General features: G+C 44.4%; 1 protein-coding gene across 1 annotated transcript in view; it reads right to left on the bottom strand.

The window, feature by feature from the left end:
- LOC137429981 (inactive dipeptidyl peptidase 10) overlaps positions 1 to 21658 on the bottom strand; it is a 380373-nt gene that overhangs the window by 159108 nt on the left and 199607 nt on the right. Inside the window, exons 7-8 of the mRNA XM_068120409.2 lie at positions 2480 to 2532; positions 2126 to 2207 (exon numbers count right to left, since the gene is read on the bottom strand). Of these exons, the coding sequence (XP_067976510.2) occupies positions 2126 to 2207; positions 2480 to 2532 (135 nt within the window). The remainder of the gene's footprint in view (positions 1 to 2125; positions 2208 to 2479; positions 2533 to 21658) is intronic.

The raw sequence follows: 21658 nt of genomic DNA, 5'->3' as shown, positions 1-21658 counted from the left end.
CCTATGGTGACCTACGTGTTGCTTGTGGCCTACCTATGGGGTGCAACCTTTAACCCATTAATGATGTCAAATTTACAAGTGTGGGTTCTCAAAACCGCAACAATATATATATATATCGTCCATATATATATATATATATACACACACGCATTATATAATACCCGATATACTCGATGTACACAGAGACTATCCCAAATTGCAAGATCAGATATCATTGAATAAGATACAATTTGCTGATATCAGAGTATATTCCTGTTGTCTTGTTATTATTATTTGTTATCAAAGTTCTCTCTCTCTCTGTCTAATGTTTCAAAGGGATTGTAGTAGTTTCACTTTTACGATTTAACTGTTTGAAACTGATTGAATACTTCAATAATATGGAATAAAACCACAAAAAGAAAATGCAAAAAAAAAGAAAGAAACTCATGGATTTCGATAATACCATACATTTATTTCATTAAAGCCTGAGCATCTCCAACTACAACCTGGTGAATGTTACACCAAGTGTAACGAGAATGACACTCGGTAGAGTGCATACCACGGCCAGGTTGAACAGTTCACCTTCTCTATCCCACTGATAAGCCGGATCTGCATCCAGACCTGAACCAAAATTTAATCCCTTGCTTTTGTCACCTGCACAACTCATCCAATTACTTGTCATAATCCAACCATAACTTTTTGAGATATCATGCTGTGTCGTTTTTGGTTCTATCTCTCAAAGGTGAAGAATCACTGAATAAATAATAAAGAAGCTCTCGTATCAGGATCTGGATCTTCACTAAAATTCAATCAATTTGTCCTTGTCACACTCCCAACCTGTCTACAAAGTTTTGTCCGAATTCGTATATAACTTTTACATATCGTGCTACATATAGTTTTTGGTAAAATCACTGAATGGTGAAGAATCTTTTTTTTTTAATTCTCGGATTCGGATCTTCAGCAAAATCTAATCAGTTCGTCCTTGTCACACACCCAACATGTCCACCAAGTTTTGGCCTAATCTGACTCAAAGGTGGGCGGTCCGCTTCGAAAGTCCGCTTATCCGCTTATCCGCTGCAGCGGACTAACGTTTTCGAAGCGGATAAGCGAATCGGAACAACCCCCGGAAACCGAAGCGGATAAGCGTAAGCGGACTACCAAAAAATTAAAGCGCATCGCGATTCGCCAAATCAGCTGTTAGCCTGAGCCGTTACTCTAGAATTGTGAATATTTATTTAAGTGAATAATAAGTGAAACCCTAACAACTCGGCTCTCGCCCAATCTCTTCCCGCTCGAGTTCCGTGATGCTTGGGTAACTCTATTTCTCAGGCATAACACGCCGCTCCCGAGCTCTGCCTCGGTCGAGCGCGTGTTCAGCTACGGGTCGGACATCCTCAGGCCTAAGAGGTCGGCCCTGACTGCACCGAACTTCGAGGCCCTCGTCTTCATGAAGGGCAACCTCCAAATCCTCAAGAAGGCCCACGAGGTGGAGGAGGAAGACGAGGACTAGTCAACAGACTGCTAGTCTGTTGACTAGTAGTAGTAGTAGTAGACTCTCTTGTCAAAGAAAGGACGGGCAAATTGATTTTTCTTTAATGTAACTTGCATATATTAAAATTATATTTAAATTAACTGTAGAGTAGAGTAGAGTCGAGTGGAAAACTTTATTTCAATAAATTTTGAATAAATTTTATTTAAATAAAAATGTATATTTTTGATCTTAAAAGCTTTGTTTGTCTTTGTAGTAGTTAGAAATGGCTATTTAGGCTTAAAAAGCATTAAATTCCCTTTAGAAACGTCAAAAATCGCTTTTAAAACGTCGAAGCGCTTTTAAAAAATCGAATCGAAGCGGATAAGCGGATAAGCGGTAAGCGGACTAAGATTTTCGGCCGCTGAAGCGGATAAGCGAATCGGACTACACGGGCTGGCGGAGCGGATAAGCGGAAAGCGGACTTAAAATTTTCCGAATCGCGCCCACCTTTATAATCTGTCCATAACTTTTTGAGATATCCTGCTGAAAGACACAAACGGACAGATAGGTGGGGGTGAAAACAACCTGTGGCGGGGGTAATAATGTGGTGGCGGTAATATTGTTACCACTTTGATATCAGGCCGATTTGAACTCGTGGTTATCGAGTGCACGTACCAGCTGTTGCCGCTGAACCCCCCAGGATGCGTACTGCAGAACAGCATTCTTCACTTCCGGAGGGTTCAATTCACTCACCTCCCTGTGTCAGAATATAAAGGAAAAAGAACAAAGAAAAATTGATCAAGTCAGCCTCCTACCTTTTATCAACACCTCAAGCAATTACAAACGAATGTCTTCGGGTGAAAATCGAGTGCGCTTTCACATCATCACACCCACGTTCACCTTTGGATACGAAAAAACCAAAATTCCACTGTGGCCACCAAAATCCAGCTCCGAAAAGCTATAAAAACCTTGATCATCATCATCAGGCTTGAGAGAATAGTGTGTTAAAATAACAATTTCAAGGCCCACCTGGTATGGATGTTGTAGAATGAGTACGATGCTTTGTACGAATTCCGATAAACCTAAAACACAAGACAGATTAAGAAAAGGTTTAGATATCAACTATTCGCCATTTCACAATCAGGTTTATAAGATTATTCATTTGTAGATGATTATGGATTGACAGGATCATTAGCTGAGCAGCTTCACGAGCAATGTTTGGGCCTATTAAGCTTGCTTTTCCAGTGGCTTTCTACAAATTTTCCAGTGGTATTCACATAAATTCAGATTATACTGATCATAGCTTTTCACTACAATTTAAGAACACTTGGCCGACACTGATTTTGAACACACAATGCAATGGTCTTGGAAGTCAAGAGTCAAGACAACAATCACACAAATGGCAAATTCCAGGGCTTCCCAGCCAGCTGCATGGGTCGAAACCTTGTTGGATTATCTCACTTAAATAGCATATCGATTTCCCGGTGTTGTTGCGGATCCACGTCGACAGGCATGTGGAATAAGTACGCAGACAAAAAAAAAAAAAACCGAAATGTGCAGATATCCGAAAAAGCCGTCCAGTAAACTTTGTCGTGAAAAACTGCAACAATCGTGATTGCAGGGAAACTGTAATCCTAATTCCATTACACACACACACACACACACACAATGGAATGATGCCGATTGATCTCAGCTGAACCCATCATAAATTATTAGTTCATAAAGTCAGTGGTGCACTTTAAATCTTACGGATACTCACGGTTTAATGGCGGCAGTGGGCAAGCCACAGCACGAGCCAAATAGGCTTTCATGGCAGCTGGCCATTGGATGGAGCTTGAGCACACAGCTGCATTTTAATTTGTTTTTAATATTAATGTATATTTTATAGAGACTTGTGAAGAAGATGCAAACGAATAGAAGGTAACACAAGTCAGGAGCCGACTATGGTACATGAGCGAGCGGTATTCAATGACGAAGGTCAAAACCGACATTGAAAATATATAAATAGGAATGTATTATCTGTTATGAGACTAGTTAGCTACACAATACCGAAAATTCGGTTCGATTCCGACAACTTTGAAAATTTGACCTTTGTGACCTTTAAATGTCAAAACGAAGGTTACTGACCTTGAAATGAGATTTAAAAAATAATGCATAATTAGTTATGAGGTTAGTTAGCTACACAATACCGAAAATTCGGTTCGATCCCGACAACTTTGAAAATTTGGCCTTTGTGACCTTGAAATGTCAAAACGAAGGTTACTGACCTTGAATTGAGATAGAAAATAATGTATAATCAGTTATGAGGTTAGTTAGCTACACAATGCCGAAAATTCGGTTAGATTCCGATAACTTTGAAAATTTGGCCTTTGTGACCTTGAAATGTCAAAACGAAGGTTACTGACCTTGAATTGAGATAGAAAATAATGTATAATCAGTTATGAGGTTAGTTAGCTACACAATGCCGAAAATTCGGTTAGATTCCGACAACTTTGAAAATTTGGCCTTTGTGACCTTCAAAGGTCAAGGTCGAAGATTCTTGAAATTTGTTGGAAAACTTGTATTTCATGATGTATGTGATAATATAAAAACATGTACGACATTTCACTCTATCAGGAAGCGAACAATGTAATAAAACCATCAAAAATCGACTTTTCTAAATTTTGTGACCTTGTGACCTTGACCTTGGGGCCAAAATGAAAAATCGAGCTCCATGGGGCTAGACACATGACATTGGCCTAACCAAATACCGAAACCCCTGTCAGATTCCACCAAACCCCTCGGAAAAGATGTAGCTTGAACTCGATTACCCCCCCCCCCCCTAAAAAGACATCTTTTTGGGGTGTGGCTCCGCCCACAATGGGCGGAATACGCCCACTCTAGGCAGGACACAACTAGATCATGATATCAACCTCCCACCCAAGTTTCATCAAGATCGGATGATATCATCGGGTAGTTACACTGCGGACAGACAGACAGACACACAGACACACACACAGACAGACGCACACACATGACGAATATACATCGGAAGGCTACAATCTCCATCGGAATTCCGTTCGTATCAATACGGCTGGGAAGAGGCTCCTTGCAAGTGGAAAGCTTGTGCAGACCAGGGGAACGGGCGCTGCCGGCTCGTTCAAACTGCACAAGGAGAAGAGTGCTAAAGTAAAGAAGATCACCAGTCTCAGACAAGTTGTGAAGACCACAGTCAAGTCTAAAGCGGCCAAGAAAGCTTAGCTCTTTCACGAGCCTCGATTCAGTATACAAAAAAAAATAAAAAAAAATAGTGGTCACTTGATGACTCGTGAACCAAAAATGGAAAGGGAGAAACACCAACAAAGAAGAAGTGAGAACGACAGTGACATCAAGGAGAGGGGGAGAATAACACATGTGGGTGAACAAGGTGCACACAAGCTGAATGAAACACAGGAAGAAGAGGAAGGGGAAAGTGGGTATGAAACAGGAAAGGAACGAAAGTAACCAACAACAAATGAAAAGAGGTGAGGGAGAGGCGGGAAAAAAATCACAAAGACCTGGAATGGCCTATCACTTTCCCATTACAGACGGTGGTCTCTGTCTTATACCGCCTCCTTTCTGATCTTGCAGCCTTTGCTCTTACTGTGCTTTGTGCCCCCACCCCCCAGGTTTCTGGAGGGTGCACACGGTCCACCACGAACCACCTTCTGCTGAAACGCCCAAAATCCAGAACCACCACTCACCTCCACTCAGGGGCGCCGTAAGGGGGGGGGGGGGGGGGAGTTACGAGTTACGATGATTCCAAGGGCCCTGCACTGACAGGGGCCCTTAAAATTATGAGAACACAAGCAGAAGTACCCAGCATTTCCGGGTGGGGGAGCGGAGGGGGAAGGGGAGGGGAGGGGAACAGGGGGAGGGGAGGAGAGGGGGGGAGGGGAGGAGAGGGGGGGAGGGGGAGGTGGGGATGAAAGGGGGGAGGAGGAGGGGGGAGGAGGAGGGGGGAGGGGGAGGGGGAGGGGGAAGGGGAAGGGGAGGGGAGGGGGAGGAGGGAGGGGAAGGGGGAAGGGGAAGGGGAAGGGGTAGGGGGGATAGGGAGGGGGGAGGGGAGGAAGGGGAGGGCCAGTCAACAATGACGTTGCAGTTCTCATGGGAGGTGAGCAGCACAACAATCGCGACATCGTCCTGCATCTTCGCAACAACAGCACGAAGCGGATTTTGGAGACTCACCGATCCTGTGACGCCCTCCAGTACCGGCGTTGCCGGGTGGGGGAAGGGAGACCCGTAGCCTACATTCCCAACCTGTACATTCGCCCTCACGACTCAAGCTCACTCGGACAAAAGCCTCGCACAAATTACACCGTGAAGGCCCAATGGCCATGTCTATGCCACAAATCAAGTACGTGAGCGAGTCTGGCGCACTGAATTGAAAATATATAGAACGCTCATACTCCGTGAAAAGTGCAGCCGCCGTGTCGCCATCTTGGTTAGCACGACTCGACCAACTCGCTTCGCGGATCTCGTTTGTTTTGAACGTGTCCCAGATTTAAAAAGCGAGACAACTGTTAAAATGCCATTTTGTGCGGCAATAAACTGCTCCAATCGGTTAAGGAAGGGTTGTGGAAAGACGTTTCACAGCTGTTGCAAAGACGTTTAATTAATATCGCACAAAATCGACAAAAAACACGATCGCACAAAAGGTGAAAAAACACGATCGCACAAAAGGTGAAAAAACACGATCGCTTTTCGCTCTGAATTACATGCAAACGTGTGACGGAAATCACCATCGCCCAGCATCGAGTGCCAACCAAGATGGCGTCCGGTAGCTGCATCTCCACCTATGTGGTGTGAATGGCAATGGTCATTCTATATATTTTCCGTTCAGTGGTCTGGCAGCGAGGATGGAACATCACGTGATCGCTCTGAGTGAATCACGAAGCTGCTCTGGCACCGGCTGAGATTCCATGTATAATGTTCCTCGCTGAAATGCGCTGAGGTAAATATGAATAAAAAATATGGATCTCGTCAAATATTTTTAGGTAGGCCATGTCCTTCCCAGGCTCAATGGCCATGTCTATGCCAAATATCAAGCACGTGAGCCTCTCCATTTAGGAGTCTATCGGTAACATAACACACACACACACACACACACACACACACACACACACACACACACAAACTGTGTTTTATTTATATAGATTAGGTAAAAATGTGCGCACGTGCTTCATAGGGGCCCATTGTGATATCTTTTCATGGGGCAGGGTGGGTGCCAGACTGTATCAAATGAAATTGCAGTGAATTTGCTTCCATTACCTGCTTCCTTCTGTGGCATCGGTTAGAAAGGTGACATCAAGGTGATGGCGCAAGGTAAGCTAGTGATAGCTCACAATGCACATATATCGATCAGTATCCTTTACATATAAATCTTTTCAAGATGTGGATACATAAATATGTCAAAGAATTGTGCCTAGCAATCGATGACGCTATATTTGTTGTCCCCCGTCGCACCTTGGAGCGAAAGGGGGACTATGGTTTTCCCCTCCGTCCGTGTGTGCGTCCGTCCGTGCGTGCGTCCGTCCGTGCGTGCGTGGGTGCGTAAGCGAAGGACCGAATTCTAATTTGGTGTGTGGGTGCAACTAGGCATATGGAAGAACACTATCGAAAATGGGGTCGCCACGTCAAAATCCAAGATGGCCGCCGCCATGTATGCCTGTACCTTGTGAGCGGAATATCTTGAAAAATAAACGAACTACTAACTTCTAATCTGGTGTGTGGGTGTGTCTCCAACCCACTCGCAAATATTATCGACTCTTCCATGTTTTTTGCGTCTTCCACTTTGTCAACTCACATCACTTCACCGACGGGGGGCCTAGGCATAACGCTGGTTTACTTTACATGTGTGTCAGTTTAACTGTGCTGTCCGATTTTGTAGCAAAGTATGTTTCTTAACAGATAATGCTCTCAGCAAAGCTACCGAGTTTATTATCATGCAAATTGAGCGTCAGGGGATAGGTCATGTGATTACATATACAAATATCCATATTGTGAAGACTGCACTGTTTCACTCAAAGATTTATAAACAACCAAAGTTCATAAATAAATTAAAATCTCACCCTGCTCCCAGTCCCCCACTCCAATCTCATCTTCCTGTCCCAAGATAGCGTGTTGGGCTCAATTAGAATCTTAGCTTTCATCAACAACTTGTCTGTTTCCTTGTAAAATTACCTTTACCATTTAGGTATGTACATACTGTTATGCTAAACATTTCCCTATATGTGTGACAATGGCAGTAACTGCCTCCCTCACAGGAGACCTAAAAAAGGTAAACAAAATAAAATTGTCCAATACATGTACCATGATGGTCAAGTCCCACATCCAAGCAGTTTCTCTCCACAAGGACCATCAAGAAAACCCTCTGATCTAATTTGTGATCAACCTTTCAAAGAAGTTCACCTCCTTGAACTCTTGTGCCATCAGATATGACTTTTCCTGGTCAAACTATATCTCTCAGCTGGCCATTAAAGCCAGGTGCACATTGGTTATTCTGTACGAGGTAAAGTCCTCCCTTGGTTCTGTAGAACTTCTCATCTATCATCATCATCATACTAAAATACGCAATTTGGTTTATGTCTGTCTGTCTGTTTTTTTGACCACGATACATTCAGTCGTTACTTATCCCATTGCAACCAAATTTGACAGGAGGGCAAAGGGTCACACAATGGAGGTTGTAGAAACTTCAGTTGCCCCCTTCCCCAAGGGGGGTTTCTCCTTCAAGGGGGTTGCATGTTGAGGTGTATATCCGTATTAGGACAGGTTATCGTGGCATTTTTCCAAGGCGGCTTTTAATAACAAAAGTAATAAAAACAGCAATGATAACAGCATAATATACCTTATATACAAAACAAAACACCTATATTACAAAACAAACATACCCCAAAGACCCTAAACACCCAAAGGACCCAAAAAACCCCAACGACCCAAAACACAGATGACCTAAAAGACACAGAGGACCTAAAGGACTCAAAAGACCCAGAAGACAAAAAAGACCACCAAGAAACCCTAAAGACCCTGAAGGCCCAAATGAGCCCGAATACCCAAAATACCCTGAAGACTCTTAAAGACCTCAAAGACCCAGAGACCCCAGATTTTCCAAAGACCCTATATACCCATTAAACCCCAAGATCCTTAAGACCCCTTTTACCTTTAAGACCCTTTCAATACTTCAGACACTTTTAGATCCCTTCATCCTTTTGGTCTTTTATACCCTTTAGACCCCAATACCTTCAGACCTTTACACTCCTTAAGTCCCTTTCGACCCCTTAGACATTAACACCTTCCACTTTTCAGACAAGATTTGACAGCTTGGACTCTTCACCATTTCGTGCTTTAGACCACTTGGACCTTTTTAGATTACAAATAAATTACATTTTTTTTTGTATACAGAGTCGAGGCTCGTGAAAGAGCTAACATTTATCAAACAAACAAATCAAACAAACAAGCAAACAAAGTATATAAAAAGGGGAGCGGTCGACAAGATGGGGAGAGAAGGGGAGGAAGCACACAAACACAACATTTCAGAGCAGGGACATCGGGAGATGTGTGGGAGGGAGAGGGCCTGGGGGGAGGCAGGATAGGTATAAAACGCAAGGACACCAAGGACTTCCAGGAAAGAAGTCAAAAGTCACCTCAAAAAAGTGGATTTGGGGTGAAATTAGCGGGGGTAGAAAAGATCAAGGTTTTGGATTGGGGAAGATAAGAGATGGTGGTGAACAGCCGTTTTAAAGACCTGGAGGGAGGAGTGGGATTGAAGAGAGTGAGGGAGTTTGTTCCAGAGGCGGGAGAAACGAGGAATTAAGGAGTGAAGGTGAGCAGAGAGTCTTGATTTTGGCAGTTTAACCATAAGAGGGTTGCAGGCAGATCTTGTGCGACCTGTAGGAATATTTGGGGGACAGAGCCCAGAGAGAGCTGGGGGAGCAAGGCTGGATAGGAGTCGGAAGAAGACGGAAAGACCACCAACCTGCCTGCGGTGAGTAAGTGAAAGGCCCTCGGAGATAGCGTCATCGCGGGAGATTCCAATGATTCTGAACGCGTTGGTTTCAACAGCGTGAAGCCGAGCTAGGTGTGAGGCAGGAGCACCAGCCCAGAGGGGAGAGCAGTACTCCATTGAGCTGCGGATGAAAGCCTTGTATGTGGTGAGGAGCTCAGGTGTGCCAAGGAAGGACTTCGCACGACGGAGGATGCCCAGTCGGCGACTGGCTTTGGAGGCCAGCTTGGAAATGTGGTTTTCCCAGGAAAGATCATGGCACATATAAATGATATCACCAATATTACAAATTAATTTGCAAAAAAATTAATGTTTGTATAATGATTGATGTACAGTCACGTGAAAAAGTAAATACACCCCATGCAAAGTTTTGACTTTTTCAACATATTTCAACATACAACTATTTGATCTTCATTTCAACAATATTGATAGATAAAGGTGATATAATATAACAAATATCATGAAACATTTACATTTGGTAGTCCATTGTATAATTTAAATAAACATGAATGCAAATTTCGCACGAGGATAAAGTAAGTACACCCTTGGCTCTAATAGGTGGTATTGCCCCCTTTGGCAGAAACAACCTCAAGTAGGCGTTTCTTATAACTGTCTACCAGTCTCCGACATCGACTGGGAGAAGTTTTTGCCCGCTCCTCCATACAGAATTCTTTCAGCTGTGGGATGTTTGAGGGGTTCTTGCATGCACAGCTCGTTTCAAATCCCCCCACAACATCTCGATGGGATTTTGATCCGGGCTTTGACTTGACCATTCCAGAACCCTCCATTTCTTTCTTTTCAGCCATTCCTTGGTGGATTTACTGGTATGTTTAGGGTCATTGTCATGTTGCAAGGTCCACCTTCGGTTGAGTTTCAACTTTCTGACAGATGGCCTCACATTATCCTCAAGCACCCTCTGGTACAATGAAGAATTCATAGTGGATTTTATGATGGTGAGCTGCCCAGACCCTGATGCAGCAAAGCTGCCCCAAACCATAATATTTCCACCACCATGCTTTACAGTTGGTATCAGGTTCTTGTGGTCAAATGCTGTCTTTGGTTTTCGCCAAACATGTCTTCTGGTACTGTGGCCAAATAGCTCTACCTTTGACTCATCTGTCCAGAGCACATTGTTCCAGAAGTGCTGGTCTTTGCCAAGGTGTTCATTGGCAAACTTTAGTCTTGCCCTGATGTTCTTTCTGGACAGCAAAGGCTTCCTCCTGGCACATCTCCCATGTAGATCAAATTTGTGCAGCCTCTTTCTAATGGTAGACTCGTGCACTTTGACATCAACAGTGGCAAGAGCTACCTGTAGGTCCCGTGATGACATTCTGGGGGTCTTAGAGACTTCTTTCAGCATCTTGCGGTCTGCTCTCGGGCTGAACTTGCTGGGCGGCCTGGCCTGAACAAGTTGGCAGTTGTTTGGAATCTTCTCCACTTGTAGATGATCTTCCGGACAGTCGAATGATCGATTTCAAATTGTTTGGAGATCTTTTTAAATCCCTTCCCAGACTCGTAGGCATCTATAACCTTCTTTCTGAAGGCCTCAGAGAGCTCTTTTGATCTTGGCATGGTGACGCCGTGCACTTCAAGAACAAACAGCAAACCAAACTAAATGTCTGAGGTTTAAATAAGACAGGTTCCTCCAAGATCCTCTCCAACGATGTTCTAATCATTTGCACCTGAGCTGGTGCACCTGATTCTAATTTTAGGTGTTTGAAGTAGTGATAAATGTAGGGGTGTACTTACTTTTTCCACATGCGGAATTTGCATTTATGTTTATTTAAATTACTAGGGCATGCCCGTACGTGGGTGCAAAAAAACATGCGTGCAAACAACAACAACAAAAAAAAACTTTGAAACCACGTGGCAGTAACGACCACAGAACCCCCCCCTCTATTTACATGAAATGGTTTGGTCCATTCGCAACGACCACAGAACCCCCCCCTCTATTTACATGAAATGGTTTGGTCCATTCGCAAAGCCAAAGCGAACGGCGAACGGCTAAATCGCCATAGCTCGGTAACTACTTCTCCGATTAATTTCAAACCTTGAAAAGGCACATCCTCGGGTCCCCAGCAATATACCTGGCAAGTTTCAAGTATATCGGACCCGTGGTTGTCGAGAAACAGCGGTCACAGACACACAGACACACAGACACACACACACACAGACACACACACATACACACAGAGATTACTGGAATTATAGATAGATACAATGGACGACAAAATGTAAATGTTTCATGATATTTGTTATATTATATCACCTTTATCTATCAATATTGTTGAAATGAAGATCAAATGGCTGTATGTTGAAATATGTTGAAAAAGTCAAAACTTTGCATGGGGTGTACTTACTTTTTCACGTGACTGTAAATCATGACAACACAGCAAATCACGTGCAGTCGTTATCCTCAGTTAAAACAACCCTATGCCTCTGTAACGGTGTGTGGAGAGGCGAGCGTAGTGAGCCAATCCACACGAGTAACTAACTATAAATGTCTATCCGTCTGTCTGTGTGTTACCAATACACTCCTACACCTCGGGATGGATTTGGACCAAATTTCTCACAGAGGTAAAAAACAAAGGTTGTACCGGCCAGGTTTAGCGAGGTTAGTGGCTCCTTCAGCCACTAGGATACTCCTGTTAACGCCTGGGAAAAATGATGGTGTGTACTTCCTTGCTATTGCGGTTGATTTGAATAGCACCACCAGTAGCGGACTGGGTCTTAAAACCGGCCCAGGCATCCTTCACCTAGGTCGGCCCATTATTCATTAATATGTTGCTTATCTGAGAAAATAGACAAAATGCTTGAAAAAAAAACTAAATAAAATCCACTAAAAATTAAATTTCTTTTCAGTAACACAAGCACATGTCATGTCTAAGAGAGTCGGTGCCTGCGCAGTTCGCTGCTTCTGGCAGCCACACCATCAATGATATCCTTAGTTTCAGGTTTGGCCACGATCCCTTTTTCCACAGACATCAACATGAACGCCTCAAGATGTTCTCGTGTCATTGTACTTCGCAGACGGCTTTTGATTCTCTTCAAAGCAGAGAAAGACCGTTCACATGCCACTTGTGACACAGGCAGCGTTAGCAGCAGCTTGTAGGCAAGCCCAATGCTCTTGTAGGCATCAGTGAAGAGGTTCAACTTGAGGAGCACCTTGCGACATAACGCATTATATCATAACGTTATGTTTGTCAAGTCGTAGATTCGTTATTGCTTAGAATTCTGTATAAAACGTCGGTCGAATAATATGTTTTGATCTAAAATGTTGCTTAATGTTTTACATAAGTAAATAAAGGGGTTTTCGCTTTGCTGGGGATAAATGGGAAAGTACTCGATGCATTTCGTGCTGGACGGATGGCTCGTCCTCCATGTGCCCTCTCGATGCAAGATAAAGCCCGGTCATAAATTCTCTCCATTCGGTCCGCAGATGGCGCCTCGAGCCGCGGGCTGGCGGACGTTTATACGCGCGTGAAATGTGTAGTTTCAAGTAGAATGCTCGAATTGCAGATATAAACTTAAAAAACATTAATTATATTCCATATAATCATAGCGGCGCCTGAATTACAATAAACATGCTTCAGTTTGTGTTTAAAATGAGGAAAGGCTCGCTTCGGTCGTGTTGGGCAAATGGTTTTTCGTATACGTGTGCCCTTTTCACCTAGATGGTCTTATCTGGCTGGCCAAGCATGGTCTTATCTGGCCAAGCATGCACTCTTCTCTTTGTGAGTTACATTTTTCGTCACCTCGGAGCTTTGAAACTATATCTGGTCCGAATGATAAGGAAGGGCTGACTCCCCCGAATGACAGAGCGGATGACGGTGGGGGCTAGGATGACGGCGAGGGACTCTCGCCAGTCGCTTTGTTCTCTCGGAGATTTTCTGATAAACTTGTCAAGTATTTATACGGACTGCGAATCAATGTGCTTCAGGAAGGCTGGACGTGGCATGAAGCTGGTTCTTGCTGTAGATGTCTGGCTTCTTCCGGATCTGTATAAGTTGGTTTTTAATAAAGCTGCGTCATTTCAGGCTATTTGTGGACTTCTTTTGCAAACGAAGAGCCGCTTCTTCACAGTTGGTACCAGGAGTGGGGTGCAGCACCGGACGACGGGAAACGGAGCCCGAGGGACAGGAGGAAGGCTGCCTGAGGCCGGCGCCGGCACGTTGATTTGATTAAAGGTGAGAGTTGTTTTATATCAGAGGGCTATTATTCCAAATTCGTACCTTCCTCCCTCGAGCGGGTTCAGTCTCCCTGTCTCCGCGCTGCCTGCACTCGAACAGAAATTGTAAGTAAAGGCTCATTTTAGGCCTCAGAATGACGTGGCTTTGTTAAAGCCAGGATAAACAATTAAGGATACCAGTAAGGACTTAACAGTAAGCTTAAAGTTACAGTTAGCACCAGGAGGGGAAAATGAGGTCGGACAGCCATATAGGTTGAAGCCAGGTGGCCAAGATTTTTCCAGGAAGGAACAGCCCAGAGACAAGATGGGGTATGCCATTGCATGCCAGGGAACGAAGGGCTGTGGCTAACTTAGAGGGCCATAAGAACATGGCCAGTAAAAGGATTTGCGCAGGATATCGGTAAAGATAACGTTCGATAAGGGTAACGTTATAGTTAACAAGGGAAAGGGGAAAATGAGGTCGGACAGCCATATAGGTTGAAGCCAGGTGGCCAAGATTTTTCCAGGAAGGAACAGCCCAGAGACAAGATGGGGTATGCCATTGCATGCCAGGGAACGAAGGGCTGTGGCTAACTTAGAGGGCCATAGGAACATGGCCAGGAAAAGGAAAACGCGCAGTAGGTAGGCTTGACAAGTAAGTAAGCAGTTAAGCAAGTAAATCAGCGATTGATGCCGCTGGACCAGATGCCAGACCAAGACCCCCCAACCCCCCCAAGACCTGAGCTCAGTCCCGGGGCTCTAGGCAACACCCCCCACCCCCCCAAGACCTGAGCTCAGTCCCGGGGCTCTAGGCAACACCCCAACACCCCGCCCTGCCTTCCCTTTTTCACCTCAACCCACCCCGTCCAACCCGTCCCAAAAATCCTTTTCCTTGAATGAGAGACGTAACATGAATGAGGAATGAATGTATATTGGGATGTTAATTGACGTGTGTATCTGGCCAATGTATTTGTCTGTATGACATATGCAAAGCAGAGGGTTTCGGTGTGAAGCTTTGTAAGTGGTCTACTTGACATTCCCTAGCGACTATCCGAGGGAACAGGTGAGGTCCTGAACTGAGTCCGGATTTTCATCTGTTTGGGAGTGTTGGGATTCGTGTGGAGGCACGAGGGTGCGCGCCAGGACGGAGGGCGGCGTGGCGTCGTCGCGTTGAGATGGTTGTGCCAGGTCGATCGGCGATCTCTGAATTTAAATCGGATTCTTGTCGTGTGTGTTGTGAAATTAACGTCTATCCGAGAATCCTGGCGATGTTCGTTTAATTAAAGTGTGGTACAAACCTGTGTTTCCGCCGTGCGGCTCCGTGGAAGTTTGGGTAGAGTTATTGTGCGTTCGGGCAGGAGCCGAGCGAGCCGCGAGTCACGGGTGTGCTGTATGAGGTTGCTCGGTGGATGTGTGCCCAAATGCATTGTGGGTCATTTCGACTTTGCTGGATGTCGGACGTTCAGTTTCAACTGTCGGTATGTGGTGTGGCTTGTGCCAAGGTGTGGGCGCGAGGAGGATGTGGTTGTGTTTGTCTGTCTGTGGAGTTATACGGTTGTTGGATTCGTAGAAGCTAGCATTTTGCGATGTGGAGCCACGATAGTGGTCGTTTGTCTGTCCGGATGTGGAGTTCTTGCAAGGAACGGGAATGTCGCCGGACTTGTATTAGTTGTGGAATGAGAACTGGTACCACCTTTCTCCGTTTGAAGTTTGACCTTTTAAAGTTCATTTGACCTTTGTTCGAGATTTGTAAGAGAAAGAGGTCGGAGATAATTCACTAACCTTGGAAGAACGACAGGCTGTCAGTCTACTGGAGGTTGATTTAACGGCAGGATATATAGGACTTAAATCTGGAGAATATCGGGACATTATATTGTGGGTTAAAACTGAAATCACGTACGTAATTAGTTAACAGAGAATATCGAGTTCTGTTTGTCGTTGTAATTGTCGTTGATGTCCCGATTCAGGGGTCTCAAGAAATAAACAGACTTCCGGTGCCGACCGGAAGCGTCAGGTACAGTACGCTTGAGTTTAATTTAACCGGGCCGAGCACAGTGACGTGTGTGACCGAGCAATGGGGATAGTCACGGTAAATGGAGGACAATTGGGAAGATGCAAAGAGATGCAAGTAACATGAATTAAGTTGTGGTATCAAGAGGTGGGTGCTGTATATTGGTATATTGGTACACCAAGTAAGTATATTGTGGTTATTATAACTCGCTGATTATAGGGGGCGCCGGGCGCACCAAGTACAGATCGGGTTGCATGGTGGAGCAGGCGCAGGGTGGAACACCCCGTGTGGTTGGAGGTTTAAATGCAGTGAACATGCCCGATTTTGGCTTTGCGAGGCTCCGGATAGAAATTGGCATTTCGATGCTGTGGATTATATTGTGCCTGCCTGGAAAGGTGATGTCCTGTGCTGGGGCTGGCGACATGCCTCTGTTATTTGTCTGTCTGTCGGCCTGATTGTAAGTCTTTGGTACTGGGAGGGCTAATTGAGTGCTCAGGCGTCATTGTTCCATGGAGGCAGGTACTGTGAGTCACAAAATGTAAATGTAACACAGAGAGATGGACAGGACAACAATGGAGTTTATATGGACGGGTTTGGGGCAGTTTCAATCTGACGATTACAGAGTGCTTTGTTCTGTTCACGAAACATGTAAATTTCATGGAGTTGAAGTGGTTTGCAAGAAGGCAGCAGAGTCAGTACTGGGATGCAACCTCGTCCAGGGGTTTTGGTCCAGCCTGCAAGGAGTCCAGGGGCTTGTTTCAGGGCTGGGTCGCCAAAAATGGGATGCTGTGCCCATCTGGATGTAAAATTATCCATCAAGGACGGGGAATGATGTGCAGTGTGATTGGATAAGAGGTAAAGGCCATAAAACACCAACCCCATGAGGAACGAAATAAATGGAGACGTCGACAATGGTGTCAGAAGTGGTGGTTGGGATCACATGATGGTTGGGATTGAAGAACAACCTACTGGGATTTCATGATGGGCAACAGTGTATGAGTGAGTAATTGTGATCTGTTTAAGTGTAAGAGGCGGTGGAGAAGAAAGGGGTGATGAAAAGTTATTTGTTTTAGTGTGAAGTAGGTTGGTTGCTTATTTGTCACAGTAAGATGAGAGTTGTGTTTTTAAGCTTGGTCTTTGAATGAATTGTTGCTTGGAATGTGTTGATTGGAAAAGTGATTTCTGATCGCTGATCCGATCTGGTTTTGAATTGTTTGATTTAATTTTGAGTTGATTGGAGGTAATAAGGATTTGTGTCGATTTCTTGATTTGAGTTGATCTGGAAACAAAGACAGATGGGATTAATGTGTATATCAGGAACATTTTGGAAAAGAAATATGGATATATGACATTACTAAAATATAACCAAGCAATTGAGAGTTCTTGGGTTAATGGGATATAAATAAATGCATCTACAAGTTGATGGTTTATAAAAAGTTAGTTCTGGATGATACTTAAACGATGAACAATGTTGGCAATATACAAAGAATGTGACTTGTTTTTTGGGGGGAAAACATGTGGTTTAAAAATGGTTGGCTAAGTTTTAAAGATGGAGATGTTTCGCAGAACTCTTATGATTATTTATATGAGTGGTGGACTATTCCATGGCGAAGCATTTTTCAGTTTATTGAAAGTTGGATTTTGTAAAATAATGGTTTAATATAACCACAGTAGAAAATAATATACAGATTTGGGACATTTTGTAAACTTTCGAATAATGAGAAGATTCATAAAATTCATAAAAGGTGGATACTGGGAAACCATCGATGTTGGGGGCAAAGTTATGGGTGGATTTGGTGAGTGGTTTTGGGCAAACGAAGATTAATTTAGATTTATCATAGTTAAGTTCGAGGAAGTTGATTTGAAGCCAGAATTTTATTTGGATGCCAGAAAGGAGAAAGGAGATGCTGAAAGCCAGAAAGGAGATGCTGTTGTCTACTCTGAATGACAGGTGGTGGTATCCAGGGCGCTGAGGAGTTTGTTCACGTTGTAAAGTTTGTTTATTTATTTGTTTATTTAGTTTGTTTATTGTAGAGAAGAGTGCTTTTGGGATTCCGGAGCCAGAGTGGATAATTTGAGAGTAGTAGGTGGAGTAGAGGACATCTTTGCAGTGCTGTAGGTGGTCCTTGTAGGCTTGGGAGTGAACTGATTTGGGTTTAATAGGCACAAGCTGGTCTAAACAGGGTGAGGAGGATGGTGTGATTGATGATGTCAAAGGAGGCGTTGAGGTGAGGAGGATGAAAATGTTGAGGTTGCCGGCGTCAGAGGAGAGAGAAGGTCGCTGGTGACTTTGAGGAGAGCAGTTTCAGTACTGTGGCTGGAGCAGAATCCGGATTGGGATGTTTCATACAGGTTATTGGCAGAGTGGTGATGTTTGAGTTGAGTGGCCACAGCACGTTCCAAAACTTTTGACAGAAAGGGTAGGTTGGAGATGGGTCTGAAGTTATTTAGGGTGTCAGGGTTTAGTCCAGGGTTTTTCCAGAATGGGGGTGAAGTTTCACGAGTTTTTGGGGAAATCGGTATGTGAAGCTGGATTAAGTTGGAACTGCTTGATGAGCCATGGAGATGGATTGGGTTTTGTTGTTGGTTGTCTGGGAGTTCGGTTGTTGCATTGCCAAAGGTTTCTGTGTGGTGGACACACTCGTTGGCTGTTGTCTTGTGTGACGTGGATGGAGATGTATGTGGCTGCGTGTGGCTGCCTGGAGTCGGGAAGGCGGCTACAGTGGTTGATATTGGTTGTGGATTGTCCGGGGTGCTTCGATTTGCATAGGGGGTGAAGATTGGGATATTACATTATTTTAAGTAAGTATTGGCATGAGTAATTACATAAGTAATTATGAGTTATTATGAGTATTAGTTATGAGTAAGTGATTATTACCTTCGCAAAAGCGGAAGGTTATGTTTTGATCGCTGTGTATTTATTTGTATGTGTGTGTGTGTGTATGTGTATGTTATTCGCATAACTCAAAAAGTATTCAACCGATTCGCATGAAATTTGGTGGGATGATAGGTTATTATCCGGGAACCATTTGATTAGATTTTGGAATCGATCGGGTCAAAGGTCAAGGTCAAGGTCATGAAAAGGTCATGGATGTGATTACAATATCAAACTTTTGGCGGGATAGAATGGTTTAATTTGAAACAAATCTTCCCGCATGACAACGTAGGTGTGGCTTTGCTACACAGATCTTGTAGTCTTTTATTTTGGCAACAAAAGTAGCTGCGGCGAAGGTATGCGCTCTACCGAGTGCCCGTTCTAGTTTTAGTAAAGTTACATGTTTCGCTGTGTTGTGGATCTGGGGACAAGCTAGTTTGATGGGTACCCTGGGGTCTTCGGCGTGTCTATGTGTTTGGCTGTCTGTTACACCGGACTCTTGAATGGGTTTTCATGAGACGAATTTCAGACATAACAGTGAGAATCTATTTTGAGCGAATCACAGTGGGTGAGGAAAACATTGTGTGTGACCAGACACCAGAACTGACCAGAATTGAAATTGGAAGTAGACCAGGTTATTTCTATTATTTGTTTATTCGTGAAAATAAATAAATAATAGGGGGAGGTTAATGGAGGTTAATGGTGGTTTGTTTGTGTTAATGGAGGTTAATGGTGGTTTGTTTGTGTTAATTCTAGTTGAAACTCTAGCTGAAGTAATTTTCGTTTATTTTTATTATTTTATTGATTTTTTATGATTTTGATTGATTTTTTGATTTGATTTGAGATTTGAGATGATTGATTTTTATTAATTTTATAATTTTATTTTTATTGATGTTGGAAACAGGTAATGGGATGCTGAGAGAAGGATTGAATTTAATTTGAATTGGACTGGATTAAATGGGATTGAATTTAAAAAATTGAATATTGGTTAAAATTGGATCCACTTGAAAAAAGTGGATTAGGAAATTGGAGAAAAGGTGTTCTATGAAACTATGAATTGAATGAATTGAATCTAGATAGATGAATTGGAGACCTGTAGACCAGGCGTTCCCAGGAGACTTGTGGACCAGGTGTTCCACCAGAGGAAAAAGACCAGGTGTTCGTGGAGCACTTCACCTGCAAGAACGCCTTGGAACCAAGGTGGAAGGGACCAGTCCAGGTGTTGCTGACTACACCAACGGCAGTCTTTTGCGAGGGCAAGACCTCGTGGATCCACGCCACGCACTGTAAGTTGGCCATACAAGCACCAGACACTACACCACAGCAACCACAGTAAGGATGGGCCTAATCATAGGTACAATACTATTGATAGCGACAGCAGCTAGGGGAAACTCCGATTCCAATAGATGCGAAAACGAAACCCGACACCTCACCGTAACATGGGGACAAAGAGTATCACTACCATGTTTCGAACAGAAAGCCCTGCACACAAATTGGGTGAACATAAATTGGCTAGCACTGTCGGCAGGGCCTGGACGCGTTGGCATGGTACTACAAAAGCAACGAGAGTTCCGGGAAGACGGGCAAGCTAGCATTAAGACCTTGGCCCAACCAGGATACCAATGGGGAACCCCTGATTTTAAGCTACAAACACGCACACGCCTAGGGAAAGACATGACCATGCAGGTCCGGTGCAGCGTCTGGACCCCTGGCGCGGCCGGTGGCGAAAAGAACTACATACCATGCATCGAATACATACTCACGCCGCAACCCCAGGATAAGGCCCCAAAGAAGGGTGAAAACACATATTGGAAAGTGGCCAGGGAGGTGGCAACAATTCAAAATAGGACACACTGCTGGTCGTGCATGCACTTTCCCCAAGCAGGCACCACAGGAATACACATGATAGTGCTACCCTTGTCCCTCAATGACCTCTGCTCACAACCTATCGATTCCCCATGTTTAGTCACCACGCTGGAAAGAGAAGGGGTTGACAACGGCAAGAGTTGCAATCGACAATTTAATTATCGCCCGTCAATGATTGCCCATGTGGCCGAGAGGCCTGCCCCCGTCTGGGTCAAACCACAGAAAGGGAGGGTCTGCCTCCAGGGTTCCGGCCACTTGCGTATGGGAGAATCAGAATGCGCCTACACTCTCCCCGGGAAGCTGGGACAAGGGAGCTCAGGGATTACATTACGAATAGTACTGCAAGATAAACGCAACCACAACATAACGGCTATAACATTCTCTAGGGGGGTTAGTAGGATTAATGGGGTGGTAAAGGGACTCCAGTGCTTATCCACCCACCTGGTCCCACCCCATGGGACAATGTTTATATGCGGCGACAAGGCTTACCCCTATTTACCAAATAATTGGGGGGGCACATGTTATCTGGGTTCAGTCCTTCCTGACGTTGAGATACTGGATGAGCTAGACCCAAAGTCCTTGGACAGGCGTTATAAGAGGTCAGTCATGAACGAAGATGGAACCACTAAACTACACGGGAGTCTATGGGAAAAGGTGTTTGGTTTCTTCTTCCCAGGAGCGGGCACAGTCATGGATAGTTTCCGGATAGATAAATTGGCTTTGGCCCTAGAAAAGGTGGCAAACGACACCGCTACGGCTCATGACATACTATTGGATACGGTGATTCACATGCGTACAATGGTGATGCAGAATCGGGTGGCTTTGGACATGCTCTTGGCAGAGAAAGGGGGGGTATGCGGAATTATAGAGGGAAAATGTTGCACTTACATACCCGATCCATCTGAAGGAGTGTCAGCCGCAATAGTGAGACTAAGGGAAACTAGCCACGCCCTGACAATCGATCGGATCGCGCGCGAGAACTCTTATAAATTTAGCTGGCTCACTGACTGGTTCCAGGGATGGACGGGCACCATAGTGAAGTGGTTATTGACCGCACTGGCTGTGATAATCGGGGTAGTAATTTGGGGGGCACTAATGAAATCTCTAGTCCTCCTCTGTATGAGAAAGTATTTTACAGGATGGAAAGTGAAGAAGCCGCCGACAACGACTATGGCTCTGACCACAGAGGCCGTCGACCTGAACGGGTCCTTCAACAAGGCAGTTGCGACCAGCGCTCCAGAAAATTGTATTGAATTTTGTGACGACTG

Source organism: Myxine glutinosa, chromosome 6 (genome assembly GCF_964187855.1).
Source record: "Myxine glutinosa chromosome 6, kmMyxGlut1.1, whole genome shotgun sequence".
Taxonomy (NCBI): domain Eukaryota; kingdom Metazoa; phylum Chordata; class Myxini; order Myxiniformes; family Myxinidae; genus Myxine; species Myxine glutinosa.
The sequence above is the reverse complement of the archived record's forward strand: the minus strand, read 5'-3'. Positions and strand labels throughout refer to the sequence as shown.